At 37.0% G+C, this 27,878-nt stretch overlaps 2 protein-coding genes across 3 annotated transcripts in view; one reads left to right on the plus strand and one right to left on the minus strand.

The window, feature by feature from the left end:
- sit (stuck in traffic) overlaps positions 1-26,643 on the minus strand; it is a 52,624-nt gene extending 25,981 nt beyond the window's left edge. The window contains exon 1 of one of the 2 annotated variants that reach the window (XM_069122739.1): positions 26,506-26,643. The gene's annotated coding sequence lies outside the window, so the exon portion shown is untranslated. The remainder of the gene's footprint in view (positions 1-26,505) is intronic. The other variant, XM_069122738.1, reaches the window with a different exon arrangement.
- Positions 4,732-27,511, plus strand: LOC138184631 (very long chain fatty acid elongase AAEL008004). Its single transcript, XM_069122741.1, has 5 exons — positions 4,732-5,352; positions 16,492-16,832; positions 21,674-21,811; positions 23,042-23,284; positions 26,554-27,511. The coding sequence occupies exons 2-5, from the start codon at positions 16,494-16,496 to the stop codon at positions 26,731-26,733; spliced, it is 900 nt and encodes a 299-aa protein (XP_068978842.1). The 5' UTR covers positions 4,732-5,352; positions 16,492-16,493; the 3' UTR covers positions 26,734-27,511.
- Positions 27,512-27,878: the final 367 nt, after the last annotated feature.

Here is a 27,878-nt window from a genome sequence, read left to right on the forward strand (position 1 = left end):
GTAATTTGCGGCAGGTCACGAAACGTGCTTCAGAAATTCGTACGCGTCGTAAACTCAACATCGAGTGAAAATGATACATCAGATCGTGGAAATCTCCTCGCCAACTCCTATTTTAATGCGAACGTGAGTAGTCTGGAAATCGTGTAGATTCGGATAATCTAGCTTTGCTGCATTATCCTTATGAATTACAAAATTTCCAGTAGACAACTTGTTCCGACATACGTCTAATTTTAAGTATAAACGATCCTTACCGGTCTCTTAATGCTCTAAAACTCGCTGCGGATGGCTCAATGAGATCTTTCTTTCGATGTGAAGATCGATACTCTAATGTTCACACTTGTGTATTAGTATCGATATGAAGGTCGACATTCTAATAAATATACTTACGTGTTATTATCAAAAAATTCTACCTTCTTTTCATTTATTGGAACTTTGAAAATGAAAATTTCCTTTAGGAAATCCGGCAAATTCTTTGCTGACATGGTTATTGACATTCTCTAGATATCTAATTGTCTAGATGTAACTTTGAACTGTGATTCTTTGTGTTTTATGTCGTATGACACTGTAGACACGTTGAGATGAAAATTAAATGCATGGTAGCACGAAAAAATTATTTACTTGTTGGCATTGTGATGAGTAGTGTGTCTCTTTCAAGAACGTCTGGTAACTTCAACGCACGCATAAGGTATGTAATACCGCTGGCTCGTGTATGAAGCGCTCCTTTCACAATATTATGTTGCTTGATCTTTTGAATATTGCTTAATTTTTTAAGTACGTATAGCAGAATGAAGTAACAAAGAACACGAGGACACGAATGATGTTCAATTTTCTGACGTATATACAATTAAGAATATAGCATAAAATAGTTGCGCCATGTAGTGGGTTGACTTTAAGTAGCACCGAAACGAATACAAGTAAAATTTAAAAATCTAGCAAATATCAGGTTCTTGAAAATTCAATTAATTAATTATTTTTTTTATTTAATTTATTTGTTTCATTTATGTATTTATTTATTTATCTATTTTTTTATTTATTTATTTATTTATCTATTTATTTATTTATTTATTTATGTATTTATTATTAGATAGATTATTCATTTATTTATTAATTAAGTATCAGTTCCGTCTCATCGCTAATGTTTGTAATTGTTGCTGAGCTTCATACTATCCAACAACTGATTATTGTACATTAACCGGGCATTATTTTGTAGAACTTATATTTTGTATCGAATACGTATATCGATTATAGAATTTTAATATACAGGGTGGTTGGTAACTGGTGGTACAAGTGGAAAGGGGGTGATTCTACGCGAAAAAAGAAATCGAAAATATACAATAAAAATTTTTCGTTTGAGGCTTTGTTTTCGAGAAAATCGACTTTGAATTTTCGCTCGGTACGCGTGCAGTTTATCACGTCTCGTTATAACGGATCTCACTGTAGATCCTTGTCTCGATGGAAAAATTAAAAAAAAAAAATTAAAAAAAAATTTTTATTCTATATTTTCAACTTCTTTTTTCGCGTAAAATCACCCCCTTTCCGCTTGTACCACCAGTTACCAACCACCCTGTATATCATCTCATACCTAACGTAAATGACATGAAATCGTGGCCTACTTACTCCACCTGATTAATTCACATCGTTCTATTGTTCAGTTAAAGTACAACTATGAAACTAATAGTTTCACGTACCCCGTTTATGTAGTTGCAATATTTCACGCATAGATGATACAAAATTACAATGATAAGCATCTATATGCGTTAACCTCATCGTTCATACATAAATAAAAACGTGAACCTTCCATGATTATGTAATCATACTAACCTTATTTTTTCCCTATTTGTGCCATGTACTTCCTGTAGGCATAAAAGCAGGTGACGTGAATTGGCGATTTGTTTCCAAAGAAAACTAAAGAACAGTTTGTTAGATCGGCAAATACAGCAAGTACTAAGATATGTAAACAGCTTAACAAATTGTATTGTGTACTATACATATACAAATTATATCATTTATATTTATTGTATATTTAATGTATAATTAATTATATATATAATTAATGTATATATATTATATAGTAAATAATAATAAATATATATGTATAACTGTTTCTCTTCTTTTTCCTGAATTGAGATATTCACTATGTATGTAGATAAAGAATAATCGAAACTGCTACAGTAAAAAAAATTGTTTTCGCGATACATACACTGAGCTAAAAAATGAATTAACATTTGGAACATATTAACAACTTGTTGTTAACGACATATTATAAATACATTAACTATAAATTCGAAACACGTGAACCCGTGCAATTCGCATGTATACATATCTATCGTATGTATGTGTTGGGAATTTCAAAAAGGAAAAGTGCAGTATGGGTCATATGAATACCAGATATGTAACTGGTATTCACCACGCCATTTATTTAGTTGCAACATGATAATGTTACAATTAGAGACTGAAGAAACGAAACCGATCGAGCTACACGATCAAAGTACAATTCGCAGATTTCAATCAAGCGTCATCGATATTTTCATTAGACAAGTGGCATGGATTTGAAATGTTCGCGGACAAAAAGTTGATAACTACTTATGTGTTTACGAAAATTCATCATTTAGACTTCTTTCGCTTTATCTCGGAAACTCCAAAGAAATAGACAAAGAAAACAAAAAGTAAGAGAAATGATACAGTTTTTTGGAAAGAGGATGGTGATAAAACTTAATATATTTAGACAAAGACAGAGAAGTTGAAACAAGGAGGAAGGTATGATTCACAAAGGTTACGATTCGATCTTGGGAATCTGCTGTTAATGGTTTCGTGGATTTCGCTTATAATTGGTCCATCATGTACCTTGTCATGACATCCTGATTTTTACGACATCATTTTCTTAATTAACCGTATAGAAAAAATATTCTTCTAAATGGATTGACAAAACAGAGATTTCATGGTTGTTGATCGCTAACAGGAGAGTCAAAAGTTGGAACAGGTTTCCAGTGAACAAAGTTCACCGTGTGTATACGAATAAAATTCACCTAACCGTTAATGTCGCTTCATCTGCGTCCGTGACACAGTTTATGCGATTACATAAGATAACAGCCCCCTAATCTTCAAACGATCAGTTCCTTAAAATTTCGACTGACGATTTAACGATGGAGAGAGAGAGAGAGAATCGGTTTCAGTGAATGATTACCATCGAATAAACATTTATCGTGACGTCGACATATTCGATACCCTTTCTAGATCGATTTTTCCAAACCACAGTTTATCGAATCACATTCTGTCGGTCCATCACGATACACGAAACAAAATCCACTTTATTAATACTTATAGAATTTCATTAATTTTGCCTATCTTTTGTTTTGTGGAGTTAATCGATCGAGCAAATATGTAAGAGCGACTCGAGTAATTAACATTCCAAGTCTCTAAATCTCTAAGTCGTAATTATTGTTAAACACTCTAAAATTTAAGTTGCAAATTATTTAAGTAAAAATTGAAATAAGAGATAATTATTGTCATCACACATGCTTAGTAGTAACATTTAGGAACTACAAACTACTAACATTTAGATATCCAATTTATAATGCTAGAAGTCGGTTGTAGTTTTTCAATTAATGTTTTCTCGCATTCATAACGTCCGATATGAAACTCGAACACAGTGGTTCGAACTAGACTGATACCAATTCGTTTTCGTCATAATAAACGATAACTTAAGTGCTGGCTTGTAATAAATTAGTCATAAGATAACGATGACGATCAGTGATAATTCTGAGAGACCTAACAACAACTGACCTTAATCCACTGCACCAGAACCAAGAGAAAGCTATTCATCGCGTAACTTAAGGTAACTTGTATTCCCTATCGTTTCAACGGTTGATTCTATCATCCGGAAGAAGCGTGACAAATTCGATTTTCGACGTGCATTACAAACGGTTGAACGTGATGATCTTAATGCGCGGTGCTAACATATCGTTTCTAAATATGACAAATGAAAAGACCATATCTACGTATTGTTTGTTTAAAAATGAATACGATTTTCAAGATAATATCTTCGCAGTAACATCTTTCCAATTAATCAGAAATTTCCCAATGAATTCCTCCTATATTAAACCAAATGAAAGAGTCCTACTTTTTACTATGTATACGTTACGCTTCTTAAATATCACGCTTTCTGTTGAAATAAGTCACGCTGCGGAGAACAAGAATCCTTTTACCAATGATTCTTGCGAATATTAAGAAAAAATGTTTAAGGCAAGTGTACAAATAACTGGGCACGTCGCAAAGGACGCGAAACAAGAATGTAGCGACTCGAAAGTCTTACTACGTTACTATGGATACACGCTATAGAATGAAAGGAAATGAGAAAGAAGAGGAATAAAAATCAAACAAAAATGCATGTAAACGCTATAGGAGATAATTCAACGAATCGCGTGGATGAATCAAAGAATTGGCTATTTTATGGCGGAGATGCCACACCGATCGAAGGCATAAGTATCGGGGCACGTTTCGATTCGGCGAACGACCTTGACCGAAGGGTGTAGCTGACTCGAGACGCGACAGCTTCCCTTTCTCCGTCTTTCTCGGAGCATGGTACCAAAAGAGACCTTGATTCCCCGTGGCACGGAATTTTCAGACGATCACCTAAGGCCCACACACCCCCACCCTAACCTCCTCTCGACCGAACCCCACTTGCTTAACCAATACTTAAACCGCTAGTTCGCTCCGCCGCGGACTATTCAAGCAGCATCGACCGTTGGACCCACATTTCTGTCTATGTGTCTGCGCGCGAATGTGTGCACACGCTCGCACACCGACACACTCGTATCACAACACACACACATATATACACACGAGCACGCGCGTACACACACACACACACACACAAAACCACAAAAATCTTATACACAGTCACACGCGTGTGTCGTTGCGAGAACGCGTGTACCCGCGCAAAAACACGCAAAACGCACAAAAAACGCGAACTGTGAGCAAGTGTTAGCAACCCGGAAGATCGCCGGGCATGTGACTAACGTGTGACATTCAAATGGTAGGAAGCTTGTGAACAGCGAAGAATAGGCTGCTAGTGAACAAAGTGCCAAGTTTGGGCTACATCCCCGATTCTTTTGAATCGAAGCCAGACGAGGATAATCGATAAGCTACTTGAGGGACAAGGGCTTTATTGTTCGAATCGATCGGCTAGGTGCAAGTTGGTACGTCGATCTGCTTTTCAAGAGACTCTGCGTCTCGTAAGAAGAGTTAGAAATTGCTCGATATCGAGGTCGATACGCAAAAGTGGAGTCTCGAGTGAAGCGAGGTGGCTACAATTTAATTTGCAAACGCGGCGTCGCTCTCGTCGGTGAACAGGTAAGTCGATCTCTTTGTTCTCTTGATGCGTATTAAATTATGAGAGTAGTGTGATAAGTGATGTAGCAATGTGTTGGAATGAATTTCTATTATGCCATCAATAGAGAGTAACGCTCGATCTCGATCTACATTTGTCACACCACTCGAAAGGAACTAAAAGGTGACACCAACTGGCGCCGCGTACCTGCAATCGAGCCGATCTCGCGTTTACAGGAATGGAACAAAGGCAGAAGAAGCAGTTTGACAAGATTTCGAAGGCAGTTCGTACATTACATTTTTCGAACAGCTTCGAACCTTAATTACCTGCCTGTTGGCGTACGAAAATGTAAAATTCGGAAACGGGTGGAAGATGAATTTTCTCGCGCAGAAGCATCACGGGCAAAAGCGAGACAATCGCAAGTACGGTCCAGCGAGCATTATGCACATCACGTACGATCTTCACCTTAATGGGATCTAACAAAACGAGTGTAATCGGTTTGTGTACACTTGTGTGTCAATTAATCGAAGTACATTCGAAACACTATCGAGGAATACATTGAATGCCAATAAAAAATTACCGTGTAACCATTTCAGTTAGCTTTGTTGTAGAAGTGTATACGTAAAAATCGACATTTTTGACAAAATTGTATTGCTCTCAAAATATAAATTGAGATTACATTCTGGTTATCTACGGTAGAGTAATATTTTTGCAAAGAGTTTGTCACAGTACTCAATCGTATTTTGGGTCAAATTTGTTAGAAATTTTAGAAAATAATACAGATAAATGAGAATGATAGGTATTTAATAAAGTATTCAATAGAAGTAAATAAATAAGTTATAAGAAACAGCTAACGCGCTATCATATCGTTACAAAGCGTTGCTTTCCACTTTCGTAAGTAGAATACGCTCCTAAATGATCAGACACAGCTAGAAGTTTCCCTATAGAACGCACGGCCGTCGAATTTCGTACCATCAACTAATTTTTCTTTAAAAACAAGCGACTTTCTCGATTTCACGACGTTGCACAACAAAAATTTTACCAGTGACTATCCTCGAAAGTGTAAACTTCATTCTGTAACTCTCTGGAAACGTTCGGCTTGAATGATAAGCATAAAATGTTTACACAGTAAGCAATTAATTTCCGCTTAGATTAAGCATTATTTAAACAATGAATTTCCGTAGTTCACTTCTTATTAAAATTTATGATGATCGATCACGAAATCATCGATCAATCGATCGATCATATAGTCGAACAACGTGATCGTTCAACGAAACCTGTTTCTCATGATTTTACTGACTATCCACAAATAGAAAAATGAAAATCTTCTGCGAATCTCATATACAGGAGAACTATTTCGTTGTTTTACTCTTTGCCAATACAGACAACTGTCAGATAAAAACGCTAATTGTCATTGTCAATACTGAACATGTTCAAAAAAACGAAAATAACCACAAAAAATTCGTCTTACTTAGCGAAAGCGTTGACGAAAACGAAATTAACTGCGACAGAAAATACAAAACACATACATTAGTGGTAGCTGGTACGACGCAAACAAGTCCATGAATTATTGCAATGTGCAATTCGTGAACAAAATTCCGTGCGAAAAAACGAAACATATGAATCAGAGGAAAGAATCTGTCTGAACGCACAGAGTGGTGATATGTTGCAAGTCAAACTTGGAGAGATAGAAGCAGCCAAAAAGGCTCGTCATGATCATTTGGCTTTCTCGCGATTCACAATTGATTCCATCGCCTTCGAAAATTACAGGTGAATGAGATTATAATAAAAAAAGATACGCGCTTCCCGTGCGGCGCAAAAGTGTGCCACATTGCACACTTGAGCAAGGTTCACATCCTTGCGTTAGTCGATTCGAAAGGAATGTGGGAGGGAAAGAACGTCTGACCCCCTTCGAGGATCTTATTCTCGGAAACAAGTTTCCGCCTTATTTGAGATGGCAACCTTATCACTGCCATAGGTGATAGCCTTGGGAGGTGATAGCTAGAGAGAAACTAGCTTAAAAACAATGCGTTACACAGCCACTTAAATGTCGTCAAGGTAGTAAGATTGTTTTCTAACGTTAGAAAAAGTTTCTTCTTACCAACGACTAAGAAAACATCGATTAAATATCTCAAAGGGGATATTCTCTATGCATATTGCTGGCCATAAGTATTTTAGAGCACCTACTTCTGTACCTATTTAGTATTTTATGTTATAAGTCACGTGCTACACATCTATCTCAGAAGAAACGTGACTTAAATAAGTTTCTCAGAAACAGCGAGGACCTATTGGAGGACTTACAAAAATGTTATTTATACTGAACGTATAATATTGCCATAAAAACAGAATCTAAGAAACAATGATCAAATATCATTTTTGTAATTTTCCATCCTTAATCCTTGAAACCCTTCCCTTGCTTTTAATGTTCTTCTAACAGAGGATCGAATTATTTTGACTTGTGGCGTCTTTGCAATACATGTGCGATATGATATAAATGAAATAATTGATTTATAATAACATAACTAGAAAACAAAAACAGTGGGAAGCATTTAATTTGAATTAAATACGAGTAGGTGTTCTAATATATATATGGCCGACAGTGTATCTGATCCATTTTCTCTAATGATATTACATTCCTACAAATCGTTTTAGCGTTTACCTCGAAATCGGAACAAAATCCGTAGAATTCTAAGAATTCTATAATAATCAAACACACAAAATTTCTCTCACTTGTCGGTATTTTTCAACCATTTTCTGCATACAAACTCCTCTGAACAGCCAGTGAAACGAGATTTGCAAGCGTTGCTAATTCTTCTCGTCGAATGTGAAACTCTTCGCGAAATATATTCCAAGTAATTGTGAACTAAACTGGTTGCAACGCTATTAATTGCTTCGAAGCCTTTAGTTAGTTCTGCGCGTGCATAACTTATGCGTGCAAAACGTGAATAGGCGTCCCTGACGCGAGTCAAATTAATGGTTTATTAAAACAAGAGCCTGCTTTCCTTCGAAGCAGCCTCATACTTGATGGTAGAATTCATGTTTCAAATTCTATTTGGTTCTTCTTTGTTATTTGTAAGGTACACGTATACCAGCAACTGTTTCGATTTCGTTAGAATATCCAGGAACGATCTCGTTCTTCCAAATTCAATTACACCACATCTTGAAAGGACATCCTTGAACACATCCTTGAAAGGACAGATCGTTTTAATCAAGAGTCTTTAATCTCTAACAGCTTCATTTCACAAATAGGCGACATATAAAACTGGGAGTAATTTATTTACTCCGTAACTCCGATATGTGAGCTGCTTATTTACCAAATTGGTTAATTCTACGAAACAAAAAATAGAGAAAATCGATGAAATTATAGCATGAAAATAAGCATCGATCAAATGCTCTGACATTGGAATATAACAAATTTCAAAAAATGGAGTTGGCCACTTTGGCCTGTGAGTAACTCATATAGCCTGTATGATAATAATTTACTGTAATGCAAATAAGGAACATTTATATCTCATCGTCGCATTTCACGAAGCAATCTGATTATACGAGTATGTGAACTTATGATTTAGTACTCACACGACTTTTTAAGTTTTACATTAATTGTTAATAATTGTTTTGCACGAAGCTGTAACGTTTATTACCTACGTGTATACTAGCTGCTCCAGTTATTCCGAACGACATAATGATAGACCTCGTTGCAATAGAAAGAACCGAAATTCTAATCGTGATTTCACGAAAAGTTTCACACAGAACTATCGCGAACTGTACAAAAAAGTTATTTTCTTTTTGGTGTGCATGGTCAACTACCTCATGTGTCGCGTCGAGTAATCATCAGGATCAGGAGAATGTCCGAACACGTAAAACGTGCCGCATGATGTAACCGACTGAACGAAACTCGACATAAATATTCGGTACAAGGTTGCTGGACCATTTTTGAGTAGGTCTTATTGCTTGCCTAAAGAATTTGATCAAGCACGTATACCACATTTCTTGGAAACTTTAAAAATTAGACAGAACTCTTCGTCTGTTTTTTATTTTATTTCATGAAGAAATCTGAGACATATAAATGTTTATGAACTAATGATTTCAGTTTTTATATTAATTATTACTAATTGTTCTTCACGAAATTGTAACGTTTAGTGCTCGACTTACTCGGTGTATATGACCTGCTCTAGATAAATAATTTGAACAGTTGATAAGATTGCAGCTACGAAGGGACAGCTGTAATACATTAATTGTATTCATTGGAAGAGACAAAAAGTTCGACATTATGGAAAAGTCTAAATCTAAAATCTGTTGAAAATCTAAAATTCTCGAAAGTCTACAGATCTTTTCACAATCATGTTTCATTCGAGAATAAATTATCTCGCCTGTCTCATTGAATTCTATAAATTGTCAAATATTCAAAAGAGAATTGCAACTGCAGGAAGTCTATGAATCACGAACGTCAAATAATCCAAGGTCCTTAACCAAGAAAGGGGCTTTCACGTCGAATAAAAACGAAACAAGAGGAAGTATAGCGAAAACCAGCGCACCGTCGATCTTCAAATATTTACGATCAATGACGAGGACAACGAGTCGGAAATTTCTTGTCCTGTGTAATTAAATACCCTCGTAAAAACGCGAAACTATGAGAAAAACGTCTTTACTGTGTTTACGACAAATGTATACTATACCAATCACTGTATCATAAAAGGTTCAAGACAACGAAAAACGTATGCAAAAAGGAACATTTTCTATCAGATTACGTTCTTCGCTGTTCGAATATAGCCTAGTTTGAGAGCCACGGCAAGGAAATTACAATAAAAAGATGTACATATTGTATTGTACGTGTCATGCAAAATCATTTCGCTACAATTGCACAACCAATCGAACGACTTTGTAAAGAGATGCCACCATTGGGAAGATATATGTACTTACATTTATCGCGTGAATAATTGAGCCATTCTAACCAAATCCATAAATTGAATAGTAAAGAAAAATGATGTTAGTTAGAAACTAACGAAATGAAAAATGAGTTAAAACATAAATTTTTCTATTTTCTATTTTCTATTTTCTATTTTCTATTTTCTATTTTCTACTTTCTATTTTCGGAGTTATTAAATTGAAGTAAATTGGAGTTTTCTACATTGGGATTTACTAACAGTTATGCCATTTCTTCGTGAAAAACGAACTTGTAGAAGTAAATAGTCTGTTTCTTGAGAACTGAGAACTATTATTTGAATTGAGGTTTGAATTGATTATCTTTTAGAATTGCTACCTCGATTTCTAAAAGGTTCAGTTGTACAGAATGAAAGATAAAGGAAGACAATTAATGATATGGATATGCAATGTATTCGTGACACTAGAATTGAGAATTACACTCATACTTTTTAAGGTCGAGTCATTGAAAACTCCCTAAGAAAGAAACTTATTTGAATAATTATCCCGATCGTTGCACTATAACCACATTAACCTCCATCTTCAATAAAATCTCTTCCACACTTTTTCCTCCAATTCGATTTCTATTCCAAGGCAAGCTTATGTGACCTTCCCCGATTTATTTAGTCGTTATTCTTAATGCAAGAATTCCGAAATACGGAGGAAACTCCGGTGAATGGTATTCACGAACAAAGAAGGAAGTACTCGTACAGATGGTTCGAAGAACAGATTTTTTGAACCGATATTACGATCAACCGAGGGTCGAGATAAAAGAAAATTAATAACTTTCATCGATGTATATACTACGTTTTTCTTCGTAACGATTCGTACAAATGAGAGACAGAAAATGTGTTAACGATTCGAAGATTCTACGATGATCGAGGTCACTGTAAAATTAGTACCGTTTTGTCCAAAAGAAGGCTGTGTGAGATGAAAGTGAGAAGAGCAGAATTGGTGTCATCCATCATGACACACTACATGTGAGAATCATTCAGGATGAGTACCATTAAGTTTCTCTATTGGTTCTCCGTCATCTAAGCTTACGGTTGATTGCTTTGGAGCAGCACGTGCCCTTGGACTGGATATTCGATTAAAGATATTATTTAATCTTGACATTCTGGAGAGAAGTAAACTAATTTCCAAGAAGAATTGAAATATATAAGGCGAGGCCATCTCTTCGCGCTTTGGCATTTATACGTTTCAAAAATTATAGTCGCATAAACGATGCTCTATCATTATTCGAAACAATTTCAGAGCATATTTTGTATCTTATCTCGAACCTGGAGTAGAAATTAGATTCTTCAATCAGAAATGGACGAAAGTTTAAAAATTTCGAATTTCCATGAGGAAGGATAAGGAAGTGAGAATTTTCTACTAAAGACAAAGAAACCAAGCTACGTTTCGGGATGGTCGCCATAACGAGGAAGAAAAATGAATTAGAAGAACGGAGAATTTCGTAAATAACTCGCGGAAAGTTGCTGGATAGAAACTTCATGAAAAACTGTTCGCGGAGTTAATAAATATACAGCGACTTCGTCTCACAAGCTGGTGAGTATGCACGAACGACGAGATCACGAGCTTAAGGTCGTCGAAAAAACGAAAGAGAAATTGAATGAAGCCGGAACGCGGCGCATACGTACTTAAAAACTCGTTGGCCGATTCTGCACTGCGTAAAAAGCGAACTAACACAGATACCGATAATTGTTCATAATGTTCCGTCTGTACATAGAAAGTGGCAAAACTGAAGAAATTGCATCCGCGATAGTTACAAATGGAAGAAAATTGAGCCGTTTCGTAGATTCAATGATTAAAAGCTAAAATGTCAAGATTAGTTTCTTAGGAGCTTTATGAGAATAAACGAAGGAAGAATGGTGAGGAAGCAGAAGGTGAAAGAAACGTACGAAGAAAGAAGGCGAGGAAAGTAAAGCGTCTTCTAATACCGGTTCTTGAAGTAAGGAAAACCCTAAGTGGCTTCTTCCTTTAAATAAAAAAAGGAAGACTTTAAATAAAAAGATAACAAGACGTATATGCACGAGAGAAATTGAAAAGTGAACGAAAGAAGCATAAATAATAATTATAGAACGTATAGTATCCGCCAACGAGGTCGCCACAAATTCGAAAGAACAGAATGACCTAGAAAAGGAGAACGGGACATGTCAGAAAATCTGAACCAAAACATACTTCCTATACTTTATAGCTTTCCTCCTCTTGATTAAATCAATCGATATGACCGATTAGCAGTCGAGGAGATCTATGACAAACGTACAGGTGTCAAGTGTATTTTTTACTCAGATAGTTTAACGATGAAATTTTTATTTATTTTGTAACTAATATTAAAAAATTAAATCTAAAAAATCTTCCAATATAATTTACTCAAAACGTCGATTTCGTCTAATAATTTTAAAAATATTCCATTTTACGAGCTTCTTATTTACGAAATGGCACGATTCTATTACCCACCCACTAATTAGGAAAGGAGGAAATACGCAACGAAATGAAAAAACAGAGAAACTGAAAGGAAAAGAGGAAGAAAGTAGGAAAGGGGAAGAAAAAGAAAAAAGGCAAAAGGGAAAAGCCGCGAGCTACGCATTAACAGCAATAGCAACGGCTATACCTAGATCGTGACAGACGAAGATCGAGGAGACGAATCGGAAGTTGATCGGCACGTAACCGGACAGTCGACCCACTTACCCACTAAACTCTAAGCAAGGGAGTGTTAAACGGCACCGTTCCTGCAGCTGTTGTTCTCGTCATCGACGTCATCGTATTGCCGGTATCGTTGTTAGTCTGCCACGTTCGAATTCCCTCCTTCCATTCAAATAGTCAGCTACCTTTCTCCTTTTCTCTTGTTGGTTCTTCTTCTGGCCGTAGTGGACCATCGAGCTTCTATCTTTTTGTATTTTACAGGCTCACGCGATCTTCGAGACTTTCTCTGCAACAAGTACCGTTGCTCTGCCTGTCGTTGTGAAACCAGACTAATCAATTCACTCTACTCGTGCCGATGTCCATAGATCGAAAATAAATAAATAAAAAACGATCTCTTAGACTGTTTCGTTACGTTAAAATTATCGAATAGCCGACAAGGGTAGCCACTTCGCGAGATCGTTCGAAAAATGATCAAAGCAGGAAGAAATTTAAATGTTATTTTTGCTCTGCGCAAGGTCTACGCGTTTCTTGCTATTTTTCTTTCATTGTCTTCCTTTCTTTCTTTTCCTTTCTTTCATCATCTAAAAAATTGTCAAGTGCTACTATAACAAAGTTTTTTCTTATATTTACTTGAATTTGTTGAAAGAAATACAATTCATATAATAAAAGTTCACCGATTTTCACAACTATTTATTATTTTTCGTCCATATAACAGGAGTTCCCGGCCAAAAAGATGAATTCAATCAATGGGTGGTCATTTAACCGAACACTAAGTCAAATTTCATTCCGGTGAATGGAGTTTAGATAAATGGAGTTCTTCTGTAAATGAAGTGTATACGACAGAGGCTCAATAATTCTTTTAGTTATTAGTGACTTTTTGTTCATAGGATTTTATATTCAGATAAATAGATTCAATTTACAGGAGTTCAGTTAACCGAGCAAAAACTCGTTCCAATGAATGGAGTTCAAATAAATGGAGTTTGGAAAACTCCAGTCTAACTATAGTGACAAAACAAACTTTATGAGTAAATACACCAAGATTGGGGAAAAGACGATGCAATGGCATTGAGCAACCTTCCCAGTGCAATTACGTATGACCGTTACTCCACTTTTATGGCTCGAAATTGCGGTTTCGTTACATAGAATTCTATGATATCGGTCAGTGTTGGTCTTAGAACATTCGACATACACGGGCTCAGTTGTGGCGCGACTGGTAAGTTCTAGTCTAGTTATGCGACCGGCTCGGCGTGTCTAACGAGATTCAAGATTGCGCTTTCATACACGGTGCATTATTTCACAGCGATCTATCGGCCGATAGATTTAGCTACCTGATTCAGCCGGGAAGGAAACGATCCGAATTGTAATCCGACGAGAAGGAAGAATGAGAAGTCGATCGATACAACCATTGCCCTTTGTGTTTCGATGAAAAATACATTATTCATGGGGGAAAGGAAATAAGCGCCGAAGAAACTTTTCTTGAGACATTCCTCGTTATTCAGATTGTAACTAATATGTTTCATACACGAATAATGAGAATCGAAACATGTTCATTACTTAAGAATTTTTAAGTAGTTTCAGGCTTTCATATTTCGAAAGTGGAACTCGAATTAGCTGTGTCCCACAAAATGTTTTAAACTATCAGCGTGTCTGACAAGAAAGACCGAATAACTAACGACATTAAATTTCCGAGAAAGAAACAGCCGACGAGAATATTCGCCTTATGCTGGAGAACAGGTGACCACGGACGAATCTTGGAGAGCGAGAGTTGAAAGATGTCGCGCGATATACAGTTAACTTTGATCATTCCTTCTGTGGTGAAATACGTGTCATTATCTTTCTATTAATATCGTTTCGCAAACTTTCATCACCTGTAGATGACATTTTACCGATTTTCTTACGAGATACTAATTTTTGTATAAAACGTTTACGTTCATGTTTTACATTACCAAGATTTTCTATTTGTTCCAAAAACATTTGATTCCTTATATTCCTAAGATTTTTAATTTATTGACCAAACATGAGTTTTGAACATTCAGCAATAAATTCAAAGATACACCTACACAAACAAAAAGTAGAGGCATTAATCAATAAATAAAGATGTTCGATCAAGCTCAGAGTGTAGAGTATACGTGTATATTCTTAGCAATTAGGGCCAAATCTGGTGCTGTATCGAATACAAATAACGCAGAATTAGTGTATTTCGTGAGGGAAAGGGGAACAGGAGGTCAACCTAATAACATTTTTTGCGAATCAGAGAGCCGCGCGAAAACGAGTTGCCGACTACATATATTACGTCAACTAAAAATCGAGCATTTCTGCGTGTGCCTACGAATTTGCAATACTTGCTCAATCCGTCTTATGAAACGCAACCAAAGAAATACGCAAAGGGTGACTAATATTCTAACCGCATCTAATAAGTTTACTTATTCTAACTTCTATGAACAACAACTGCAAAGAAACAACAACCTTCAAGAAATTGAAATTTAATTGAATGACTGTTTGTAACGCGTCATCTTTAATCGAGAATCTGATCGTATCGACGGAAATAAATGGTAAATGTAACTGCTGGAATAGAAATCGGAGAAAACAAGAACGATAATCAAAGAATCGAAACTGCATGACACTCAAGGAGAAAACCGAACGATGAGGGGGCAAAGAAACGCGATGATCACGGATGAATCAGGATAAGAGTCGACCTAGTCGTCAAACTGTGTCGTGTTGTGTGTATGCAACATCGCAATTGAAACTCGTAATCGCGTTGCATCCTCTGATTTATTACTGCTATTGAAAAAGCAGGCGCAACGCTGAAGAAAAAGAATCGCCCAGCATAATTTTGATCAACGTAGATCGGTAAAATGCAATTCCAGATAGACGGTGAAACCAAGATCTTCGAGAATAACGCATTCGACGAACTTTTTGACTAGTCGCGTTTAACTTTCGACATTCAATATCACTCGATCGTCGATCGACTTCTTTCTCTGTGAACGAGCAAAGAACCACGAGTACCTCGCGGATCTCTTTGACTTGATCTTAGGTAGGGCGAGGAAAATCATAAATTATGGAAGTTCGATTCCATACGTTCGCCTCATCTTTTTTGATGTGGCATCGTGTATCGTTGATGAACGTTCCAGAGACGCTATCGACTTCTTAGTACTGTGCCATCGGGTGAAAAGAACCATAACGACGACTTATTTTATTAACTTCGATCATTTTGAAGAAATGTCTTAGTGTTTCGGTCAAGACGCGATATTATCGAAATAGTTAAACTCTATCAAGACTCGACTTTATAAAAAAGAACTATCATAATGCTTATACATTAAAACCGTCGCTAATTTCATCATTATTATTAATATTACTTACGTGATATACAAGAATAAACCTCATTAGCGTATAAAAAATTGTGTAAGGTGCATAAAGGACACAAAGATATTAAAGGATACGAGGAAAAAAATAAGAAAGAACGAATATAATAGATGCAAAAAAATTTTCGATAACATCTCGATGACCTATTCTCGACACGTCGCATTCTAACTTTATTATTTTATTAAATTATTAATTTTATTAATTTATTAATGTAAAACTCGTGTGATTTTCAGAAATGGCGTCGGCGGCAGCAGAGTTGGTCGTGGAGCGGGAGCCGGAACCGAGAATCGAGATGACGGACACGAATCGGACGTTCGTGGGCGCCCAGGGCCTGGTCAGAATGGCCCTTGACCAATACACAGAAATCCTTACCACGGTCTCGGATCCTCGAGTCAGCGACTGGCCGTTAATGGATTCGCCGATACCAACATTTTTAATCGTCCTTCTTTATTTATACGGAGTGACGATATTCGGTCCACGGGTGATGGCCAACAAGAAACCGTTCAAACTCAGAGGAACTTTGGTAGCGTACAACGCGTTTCAAGTAGTCTTCTCGTTAGGCATGCTGTACGAGGTAAGCGACTCGAGATCCAGACAGCCTTCGATCGTAAAGACTGAACCTTTGGTTAGAGAACCAGGAAAACGAATCAGCGTTTATGTACGAAAGTAGCTCGCCGGTTCTCTCCTCTTCGAGATTCAATGGAATCTACTCCTTGTTGAGGCACGCAATGTTCACACATGCGATCTGGTTCAAACTAATCGGAATCTAGAACAATTACGAGCATCTCTAATAGCGTTTGATGCGAGAAGGCGCGCGGCTAACAACCTCTCATAAGACGAAACTTTTCCCTTACCCCGAAGGTTTCAAACACATTTCGAAATGCCGCGAGCTTTCTCCAAATACCTTCGACGATTAAGATATTGACGAGGATGCGCTGACCCAAAGGTTTGCGAGAGATCGATGCATCGCCTCGCCGGGTTTCAAAGTTCATGGCTGCCAGATTTCGAAACGCCTCTCTCCGAGGAGCATCGCGAACGCAAGTGGGTCGCGCTGACAAAAATGTCAACTACGGAGATTTCGTTAGATCTCGCGTTAGTTTGAAGTGTAACAGTAAAAACACGCCAAGAGTTTTGTTCATCCATCAGACCTATATGAGTATTTCTGCAATTTAGGCGACTTCTTTCGTGATACTAACTTCGATATAAATAACTGGTGAACAGTAGCTAACTACTTGAAGTATTTGTTTCCATTGAATAGGCTAAGTTTATCGAGTTGTATTCACTGAACCATGGTGAATATGGTAGGTGCTTGACGTCAACCGTTTACGGGTCATCTTTCGATTAATATCTCACAGGCTAACGATCTTGTAATTTTATCGAGGTCGTAAACATGAATTGCGTTGAAGAACATATAATTTCTCCCCTTCTCGTTTATAATAAAAAAGAACCGCGTAAATAATAATTTTCGAATGTCTCGTCCAAGATTTCTGTTTTAATCGATATAACGAACCCGCCTCCCCAAGGACAACCATGCTGAATCGTCACGATGGACAGGCAGAACAACTTTTCACCAAAGTGCCAAATTCGACCGAACTTTGGAACAACGACGTAAAAATCCATGGATGGATCCAATCCACTTAAGCACAAATAATCGACATTTTCTTTTTCCTGTCGTTTCGAAGGCCTTCGGAGAATAAGTTAGATCGTTCGTTGGCCCATTCGATCACCTTGAATCACTAATTTCTTTGCTCCCGCGGACTTTGCTCCGTTCTTGGCGAGATTCGACCGGAGACGTTTGCGAAACGCGACATTCCAATTTATGTAACCGTTTTGTACCGGCACCTGTTTCAATCGACCAACGACTTGACGTTCGTCGGCCATTCACTAGGTAATAACAAAAAATAGTTGACCATTCGAACGCTCTAATAATAAGATTCATTGTAAGCCGTTCTCACGTTTGTGCTAACCGAACTTCCTAACGAGTAGTTAATCGACCGTCTCGAAACGCTTTTCACTCTATCGCAACACGCGTATTTGTAACGCAGATTTTCTCGCTCGAAAGTGCCTGTTATTGATCAATAGTTTGGGTGCAGGCACGATTAGATACAGGAAATTATTACGTCATACATTCCTTTTTCAATGCGTTTTCCTTTACCTAGATAGTCGTCAATTAAAATTCAATTCGATTTTCTCTACTCGTAATAATTAAAAGATCGTTTTCTACGTCACTTTAATATTCTTACCATTTCTTGTGTATGTTCGCATTTTATAGTAATTTTCATTTTCAAAGTCGATCCATATCATGAAAATGTAAATATTTATGCTAATTCATTCTTTTTATGACCACTATTGAAAAAATCAAAACTAAACGGAGATCTGTTTCGAATTAATATTCTATTTTAGATATTTTAAATGTATGCATTTCTTCAGCTTTAAATTTATTTTATTTTAAACAAATTTAAATGCTTACAAATCCGCAATTTATTTACTACAGTATCATACGGATAATATAATTATCTATCAAGCCTATTGGCACCTTTTTGCTTCTGTTTTCTTGGATTGTTCAATTTTATTGTTTATAATAACGAACTTCTGTCCTCCTCAGGTAAAATATCCTACCTAGCAGATTTTCATTTTCTTTTTTTCAAAATATATCAAAATATTTGAAGTTCGCCATGTTCTACTTTCAAGTAAAATTATATTATACAGACTGTTACGAAATAATGAACAAATGTTTCAAACTGAACGAAGAAAATCATAGACGGCACAATGGTAGGATAAAACTTCAGCTTTCTTCGGTTTCTCATTTTAATCGTGATGTGATGGATATGTATAATCGTCTACTCCAATTGCCTCGCGTTTGCACGAGATACAAATTTCCGCAGGAAACGAATCTTCATCCTGACCGATCGAAGGAAAACATAACGAGATTTATTTACAGAACGTACAGCTGTGAGTAATAGAAAACGGCGGTTGCAAAGAGGCAGCCGGCCACGATGCGGAATGCCTTCTCGAAAGGTGTACGGAAAGAAGAAGTCGCGTTGCGACATCGAGTCCTCAAGCTGAAACTGCAAAGTTTCTATTTTAGTTGCTCCAACGAAGCCATTCGAAATTTTGTGCGATTTTGAAAGAGAGCACAGCGGCCGCTTACCGCGACGACCGATCTTTTCCGTTGTGAACCGCGCTAATAGCAAACAGGGGGTGAGAATGCACCGGCTCGCGAAACATACCGTTGCAAAAAAAAAAGTAATAAAGAGAAGCTACATACACGCGAGCACGATTGGCGAGCCTTCCAACCGGTTGCCCAATCGATTTGTACACTCGAGCTCGCGGTTCGTTAAAGGCGAAGCATCCTGTTTTCGACTTTCCACAAACCGCGCGTTCGCAATTCGTGCATCCAAACAGCTTTGTTTGAATAATTAATAAATCCTCGACAGTCTTGTCGAATACCTAAGTAAAATCTATCCAAATATGGAGAAAGTCAATAGTCATTACAGAATTTGTGGTTGACAGACATAAGCTTTTATAACTTCAGCTATTAACACTTTAATCGTGCTGCATCCTTTCGGTTATTTTTTAACATTTAGAAATGCCTCGAGTTTGGCCAACATATGAAAAATTTGTCGTTGGTATTTTCTATGCTAAACATTTTCTTGAAATATTACAAATTTCTCTTGTTTGCTACGAGGAAAGTGAGAGTTGATATATAAAAATTCAAGGGTCGTAATCGATTTAAATAATGATATTTACGTATATGCAGTTAATACTTTTCTTGTTTGTGTTTACCACTGATTCTTGCACAAAATATCGCAAATTTCTACTTAATCCAGACACAAGATGTTCACATCTGCTCGAAAGTACAAAGAAAATAACTACTTGCAGTTACTGCCTCATTCCATAGTCGGCAAGAGACCGAAGAAATAAAATCTTCCTAATTATTCAATCTATCAATGTATTCTTATGCCAGAATCTTTAGCGTGATCTGCCTAACAGATCTTAACTGCTCAATACATCGAAACGGAAGTAGTTTCACACGAGCAAACTTTTCCATGAGTAAAAAATCGTATAGATTTCTTAACCTCTCGAGTCTAAGATGGTACACCATAATTTATCGTAAGAAACTAAAAGATATCTTTCTAAATGAGAACAACCTTGTAAAAGCTGTCCAGTATCACCTTAGAAAGTTATCTGTACGCCAGATTATTTACCCGGTGTGAAAAAGCAAGGAATTATCGGCTATCAAGAAAGTCGAGCATCGCGATTGCGATCCTGTAAATCCGTAGCCAAATAACGTTTGGCGATCTCTTTCTTCACCAGGGATTGCGTTCAATTCGGTTCGAACGGTGTGTAAGAACTGGCCGAATTTCATTCGAATTACTTGTTTCCGGTTTGAACTAGAAACGCATCACGAGGGAAAAAGAATCCGGCTATTTCGAAAGGAAATAAGAAGCTCGTGGCTTTGTTTATCGACGGTGAAGGCTTCTATTTGAATAACATACGGCTGAACGTTTCGAAATATTTCGTTAAGGCAAAAAATTGCGTTCTCGACTCTACTTAGAACTTATATGTTATAATCAGCAAATGCAGAACTAGAAGAGAACTGAACATTATCCTATTACACTCTAGGCGGTAATTTCTTAAATAGCTTCATTATAATTAGGAAATCAACGCGTCCTTGGTAGAGAGACTAGCATTCGCCGCTAGTTCAACTATATGAACTAACAATCAACTTTCAATTATCTCCTTTTTCACCCGCAAAAGGTCATCCCGTAAACGGGAATATAATCGATGATGCAATGTTTATGTTCTATTTTCCCTCCTGCATCGGCCTTACTTTTAACCGTCAACCAGTTAATTCTTACGAAACTATTATAATAGTACAATGCGTAGCAAAATAATTTGTTAGCAAGATTGTCGGATTGCAATAATTTTCCTGATACCACTGAAATTCTATTAGGACATAAGATCTCAATATAAATAGAACTACGTGTCATTGTAATATTTAAAAAATTATGATTAATCTACATTTTTTCAACTTCGAACGTATTATAGCCTGTGTTGTTATTATAATATTAGGTTCATTGTTAAAAGTAAAATTCATCGCAAACAGGTTGAATCTACTCTTAAAACTTCGATATCACCGAAATTCCAAGATCATAGAAGAGCAAATATTCCAAGAGACTTATACTGAAAAACCTCGAATAACAACATTTCCTTGATATCCGAGTCATTGAAAGTAAGACAAAGAACAAGAATATTCTTAGGTTACTGATATATTTTTTCCATCTATAAATATGTTACGTACCATAAATACTAATGAGTTTGCTAAGCGTTTTTGTTTCGATCACATAATTACCTCCACAAGCGTAAGACACAATTGAGAATGTACCTTGACCATGAACTTTTGTTTCATAGCACCTGATGTCTGGTTGGTTGTTAGACTACAGTTACAAGTGTCAACCAGTGGACTACTCCCACAATCCGTCCGCGCTGCGAATGGCGAACCTATGTTGGTGGTATTTCATCAGCAAATTCACAGAATTCGCTGACACGGTATGTACGAGGCCGCGTGAAACACAATTAGGAGAACTGCTGCAGCAAGAAGACAATTCCATTTTCCAGTAATTTAAGTAAACTTACAGAAATCTGAAAAGGGACAATCAAAATTAAATCACTTTTTCTAACGCACTATAAATTTATAATCAACCAATATTCTTGGTAATAAACTTTTGCGCTTTTGAATATAAAACCTATACTTTTTTCTTTCTCTTGCGATAAATATAATTGAATTACTGGAGCTGTCTTCTTATTGCTATAAATCTTTCAATTTGTGAAGTTATGAAATCTCATAGCATCGATTAAAAAATTTCCGGTGTTAGACTAAATTATTTGCGAATTTCTCAATCCATCGTAAAAATCGATCACTGAGGCGGAAACAGAAGCTGCTGCACCATAGATCTTTCATTACAACACGCGATGATGTTTTTGGTTTATTTATCGACACGATTGTTCAATGCTCAACGATCGTCTTCGAAAAGAGCCATGTCGCAAGTGAAATCACTGTTCGCGATAATATCATCGCGCCTTAAGTCACTAAGCCTTTTCTTGCGGAACAAAATCCTCAGGAAAAAGTAACCTAACCTACGGTGCACGCAGGAATGCGAATTACGCGAATAGATAAGATCCGGCCGAATTAACAATATCAACTATTCCGGTGAAGTAATTTGCCTACGTCTCATAGTAGTTATTCATTGATTCGTGCGTTTGCCTGTTGCCCCACGAAAAATTTGAGATTTCTGATGGTTTAAAAATATGTGGTATTATATCACGCGGAATCATCGAGTGTGACAAGTAGTTGTCAGATTTCTTGTTAATCTTGTTGAAATACGAAGTTTTTAAAAAGGAAACAATTGTGACTCGAGGAAATCGCACGAAATATCACTCATGTTCGCAAGTAACAGGGAAAATGAAGGAGAAATATTCAGAAAAAAACATCCAGAAGAGTAGCGAATAATAAACGATAGTAATAGTAATCTATAGTATTGGTTTTGATGAAACCGCGGCCGCTATATAAACCAAACTCGAGAACTTTCGGAGGAAACTATCATTATACGAATTACCCTAATGAAAGTAAAACAAATGTTTGTTTATAGCAGTGAGAGAAGAATACTTTTTGCTTCTTTATCTGCTTATAGAAAACGACAACTATCAAAACTATTTTATCGGTAGTTCCGCAATAATATTAATACCACAATTTTTTAAATTTATCTTATGAACTTTCAGATATTTTTCGTTCTGCGAAAGAAAGACAGTCAAGTGACGTTCTTACACCTGTACCATCACTCTTTAACACCTTTGGAGACATGGATCTGTGTGAAATTCATTGCTGGAGGACACGGTACTTTGGGAAACCTTATAAATAACGCGGTACACGTAATAATGTACATGTACTATATGGTGTCTGCAATGGGACCGGAATACCACAAATATTTATGGTGGAAGAAGCACCTCACTACCGTGCAGTTGGTAGGTGTATTAATTTAAAAAGTCAAAGCATAATGTTCATAAATGTGTATCTACTTCGTATCTGCTTGGCCAAATCACGAAAGGATGATCGCGTATGTTTTCGTATGTATTACATACATTAATTTTTTTGTTTTAATATATGGCTAAAAGTTATCAGTATTCCCGTTTCTGGATATAGAGAGTAACAGATAAATCATTCTCGCATTTCACTATTTCTTTACATCAATTTCTTTTACTTAGCATCGATAATAAATAATACGACATAACGATGGTGATCCATTACAAATGCAAGCAATGCGCATGATTGCTTTTATACGAAGCATTATGAGACACTCAGCAACTGGTACAATATCATTCCTCGAAACAATGCGCATTATCTAAGAGAAAATAAATTTTTTTTCATCAACTTCAAGAATCATTCGTGAACTTGAAGAAGGAAACAAGTGGTATAATTTTAGTGCGATTCTCAGAAGATTACGTACGAAGCACAAAGAAACAGGATATTTGAACACCGATAATCAAGGAATGTAGCGAAAGACTCAAAACCTCTGATCGCGTGCAAGCTTCTACAGAAACAACGATCGAAAGCGTGTTGAAACGAACCAGGAAATTATTACGCGACAATTCAAGATACAGATAATGCTTTCTTGTAACGCTACTGATACAGATAATAGAACATTATTACGTTAAAGTGAATGGCTTTTAGTTATGCGTCTCAACGAATCGCGACATTTTGTACACGGATATGCCCCTGACGCTTGGCAATTTCCTACACTTCGTGTCATTTTAACTATGAGTTCATTTTATCTTAGCGAAAGATAAAGGTAAGTATGTGTAAAACCACAAATGCAAACACAAAAGAAAAGAAATTTGAAAAGATCATGAAATTTTTAATCGATTGGCTAATAAAGAAAACAAAAGAAAATATCAAGATGTTTGAAAAGATAGTAAGTTTTAATCATTGAAAAGTGATCTCGGTAGCGCGTTGTTCCAAGAATATGTGGGCACGTAACCACGTTCGAATCGCGCAATAAACAGGCACCGACACAAATACTTTTTAGAGCAGGATTCGCGATACCCTCTTCTTGCACAACGTGCACGCAACCAGCCTGGCTAGATAATAATCTCCATCGATGAAAGTGAGCGATGCGGCGACAAGTCATATACAGTGTTCACGTGTGCGCACCACTCGCAGGGTGCAAATGCACTCGAAACAAACGTTTCACGACGTAGATAACATGTTGAGAGACATTGCTGCAATTTACGTAGTTTGGAGACAGAAGAAAGAAAAAGCAATGTTCAACGATATAAATTGCTGGTTCACCAGTAGCAAGACGGACTACGCTGTTGCGGATAAACTGTAGAGTAACGGGGATTGAATTTTTTAGTAACCATCGTAGATGTCTCAATACTTCCAGGCGCTTGACCCTTTCACAGTGTAAAAGAAGAGACTGAAGAAACTATTATTTCTTATAGAAAGTTGAAAGTAGATATTTTTACATCAGATATCAGAATCGTTCATTCTGAATTCTTCATCATTTTGTTGCATTTTCAAAGGGTTAGAAAGAACTTCAAATTCTCAAATATACTCGTTACCTTCTCGCGCAGTTTACGTTTTCCAAGCCGTATCGTAATGTTACTCAATTTATTCAGCCTTTTAATTTCAACAACAACTTGAACTTTTGCTCGAGCGTACTCGAATAAAATTTTGCAATAGAAGCCATTAAATAGTCATTAGTGCCTACTATAATGATACTCGTTACTGTCTATACCGCAACAACGTGTTGATTAAACTGAGAGCCTCGTGTCAGGAAGAAAGTCAACGCTGCGAGCCTCTTAGCAGATCTCAAATTATAATCAAGAGAGAATCTTTTTGAAAATCGATATCGGAAGCAAAGAAGCGGAGGAAAGAGAAGTCGTATATGGCACAAGATCGACGTCGATGACATCGGAGACTTTGATGAATTCTGGGCCATCATTGACTACTCGCCCATACCAGTGAACAAAATTTCACGTAAACACGCGGTAGGGGTGAGGGAAAGTGAAAAGTACAACGTTGAGCAATTGCAGGCTGACTTACTTTGGCCGGATTCGGTCGACTACGTCACGGTGGCGCAATAATTTGGCATTCCGATATGCCGTATAGCACCGTGCCACCATCACCATGAAACAACCGCCACGCTACCAGGAATCGGCTGCATGCCTACGAAACCTCACCTATGTATATGCTCTCCTACCTCGCTTTTATCTCGCAACACCATTGATTTCCCGTGCGCAGCTGGCGCAAATCGTTCAAAAGACAAATCGCGTTGTTCTTTCTCGCATGACACGCGCTTCTCTCCCTCGTTTACATTCGCGATAATATTCTCCATGAGGATGTTCCGCAACCGTTCGTCATTTCCAACTACGTGGCATTACGAACGCCGTTTACTCATTCCTCTATGCGGAACGATTTGAACGAAAGGCGACGCTTAGTGATTTTGAGATGCGAGGCGATCGAACGTTCGAGATACAAATGAAATGCGATTCTTACTTTAACCCTTAGGGGCAGTCATACTTTTAGGTATCGTAGCAAAGACACTGCGATGAAATGAAATTTGTCCATGATAGCCTTTCAAAATTCATTACATTTTACAAATAGGTAAAATAATAACATTTATATCCAGAGTCATTATTTTCATCATGATATTCTTATAGAGATTCAATGGATAGGTGACTCAGACTCTTTTACTTAACAAAGGCACCGATAACTACCACTTCGATATAATATGTAGTTTGTTTCTTATGGTAGTGATTTTGTTTCGTGAGCATGAAATTACACATCTCACAGCTGTGCAATAATATTCTATTTTTCACGGGTCAATCTATCGCGAATGGTACCGTTGCACCACATTGTTCGGTAGAATTTTGTCCGATCATGCGGTCGCGCAATCTGTGCAAGGTATAGCCGATTATTCTTGCGTCATTGGCACTGCCGTATATAACATATATTCCATTAATTCAACGATGGCGCGTAGCTCATGTATCGTCGTGGTACAATTCGGGTTGCAACACTCCTCGTCTTTCCCAAGGAGAAAGGCATGAGCGTTTCTAAGCTACTACGATTTCGCCAAATTTTAAGTCGGTTAACATAAGAAATTTAAAACGATTCGATAGCACACCGCTACAATTTTACTACTTCGAAACATAGTTTGAGAGAAAATATAAATAATTCGACTCACCCTTAACACGAAATAATGTAACAATTCAATTCATCACTTCGTTTGCAGGTACAATTCTTCTTAGTGTTCGTGCACAGCGCTCAAGCTTTGGTCTTCGATTGCGGCTATCCTAAGCTGGTGGCGGCGCTTCTTTTGCTTCATTCAACGATCTTCTTCGTCCTCTTCTCCGACTTTTACCGGCAAGCATATAATAAGGACAGACCGAAGAAGGAGCTAAAGAACGAATAAATGAGGGACATTATCGCGCTTCATCCCAAATTTGCCTCCGATACGCTCCAACGCGTCGACCTCTCTGTCGCGCATGCACGATCGAAAATCACGAGTCAGTTAAAAAAAGGAAAGAAGCATTTACAAAATTGTATTACACCATCGTATAGTGAAATTCGTTCTCGTATAATAGTAGAACCGTGTAAGGTTAGTGTCGTGTTAGTAAATCGTATGATACAGATTATATAGAAAGAATTTAATTAGATTCGTGAGTTCGATCGTCTGTTCGTCTGATCGTTGGAATGGAGCTTACAGCTTGCTTCCGTATGAAAGCGGAGTTCACTCGTTATTCCTTGTATCATCTGTAGGGCATCTCAGGTCTCGCGAACAGCTCGGACCAGGGCTTCCGAAGCACTCGTTACTTAAAAAACCGACCGAGTATTCGAGTTACCCGGACACGGGTAACGTTATCGTTAAAATTGACGTCTTTGTCAGAACGAACCAAGAATCTTCGGTAAAAGCAATCGAGATCGTTGCGTTCAACTAAGTTTATGTTCGCGCGAAAAAGTGCATCGAAAACCCAGAATCGACGTAACTTGATACATCGATCGGTCCTTGGTGTCGTTAATTTAGTGCTTCTTTTTTATTGTATGTGTACATGTCGCCGGATCTGTAATTAAGATTACTGTAAATAATAAGGTTAGTCCTAGTAAGCGCCACAAGGTATTACCCTCGCGGATTTATTTAATTTACTGCCCGTTTTGAGTCAGTTACGCAATATAATTGTCGATTTTTATAATTATCGAAGAAAAAAAAGAATGATCCGTTTAAATGGAAAATGAACGTGTAATTTAATGAATGTTCCGCGTAATTTCAATGGCTCATCTCACGAATGTCCAAGCTCAATTTTTTTGTTTACATTTATTTATATCTTTATTATTATTATTATATACGTACTTTCGAGTGTTAAAAAGTAACCCCATAAACGATAAATCATAAGTAAATACGCTCACATCGTTGTATATGAGAACAATATAAAAATAAGAACAATGAAATTTATGACAGCGAATCAAGAACATCAGCGTCCTGTCGCTGAAGCAGAGACACACATACATAAGCACACATGTACATGTACACACACCGAATATATTTCTAAAAATGAAATT

This window comes from Bombus flavifrons, chromosome 11 (assembly GCF_040668555.2).
Source record: "Bombus flavifrons isolate JBK064 chromosome 11, iyBomFlav1_principal, whole genome shotgun sequence".
In the NCBI taxonomy this organism is placed as follows: domain Eukaryota; kingdom Metazoa; phylum Arthropoda; class Insecta; order Hymenoptera; family Apidae; genus Bombus; species Bombus flavifrons.

Excerpts from the sequence above, each read along its gene's own strand:
- LOC138184631 (XM_069122741.1), top strand. The coding sequence starts at position 16,494 with ATGGCGTCGGCGGCAGCAGAGTTGGTCGTGGAGCGGGAGCCGGAACCG. Across the intron at positions 16,833-21,673 it reads CGTTAGGCATGCTGTACGAG|CACCTGATGTCTGGTTGGTT; the intron begins GTAAGCGACTCG and ends TTTGTTTCATAG. Across the intron at positions 23,285-26,553 it reads ACCTCACTACCGTGCAGTTG|GTACAATTCTTCTTAGTGTT; the intron begins GTAGGTGTATTA and ends CTTCGTTTGCAG.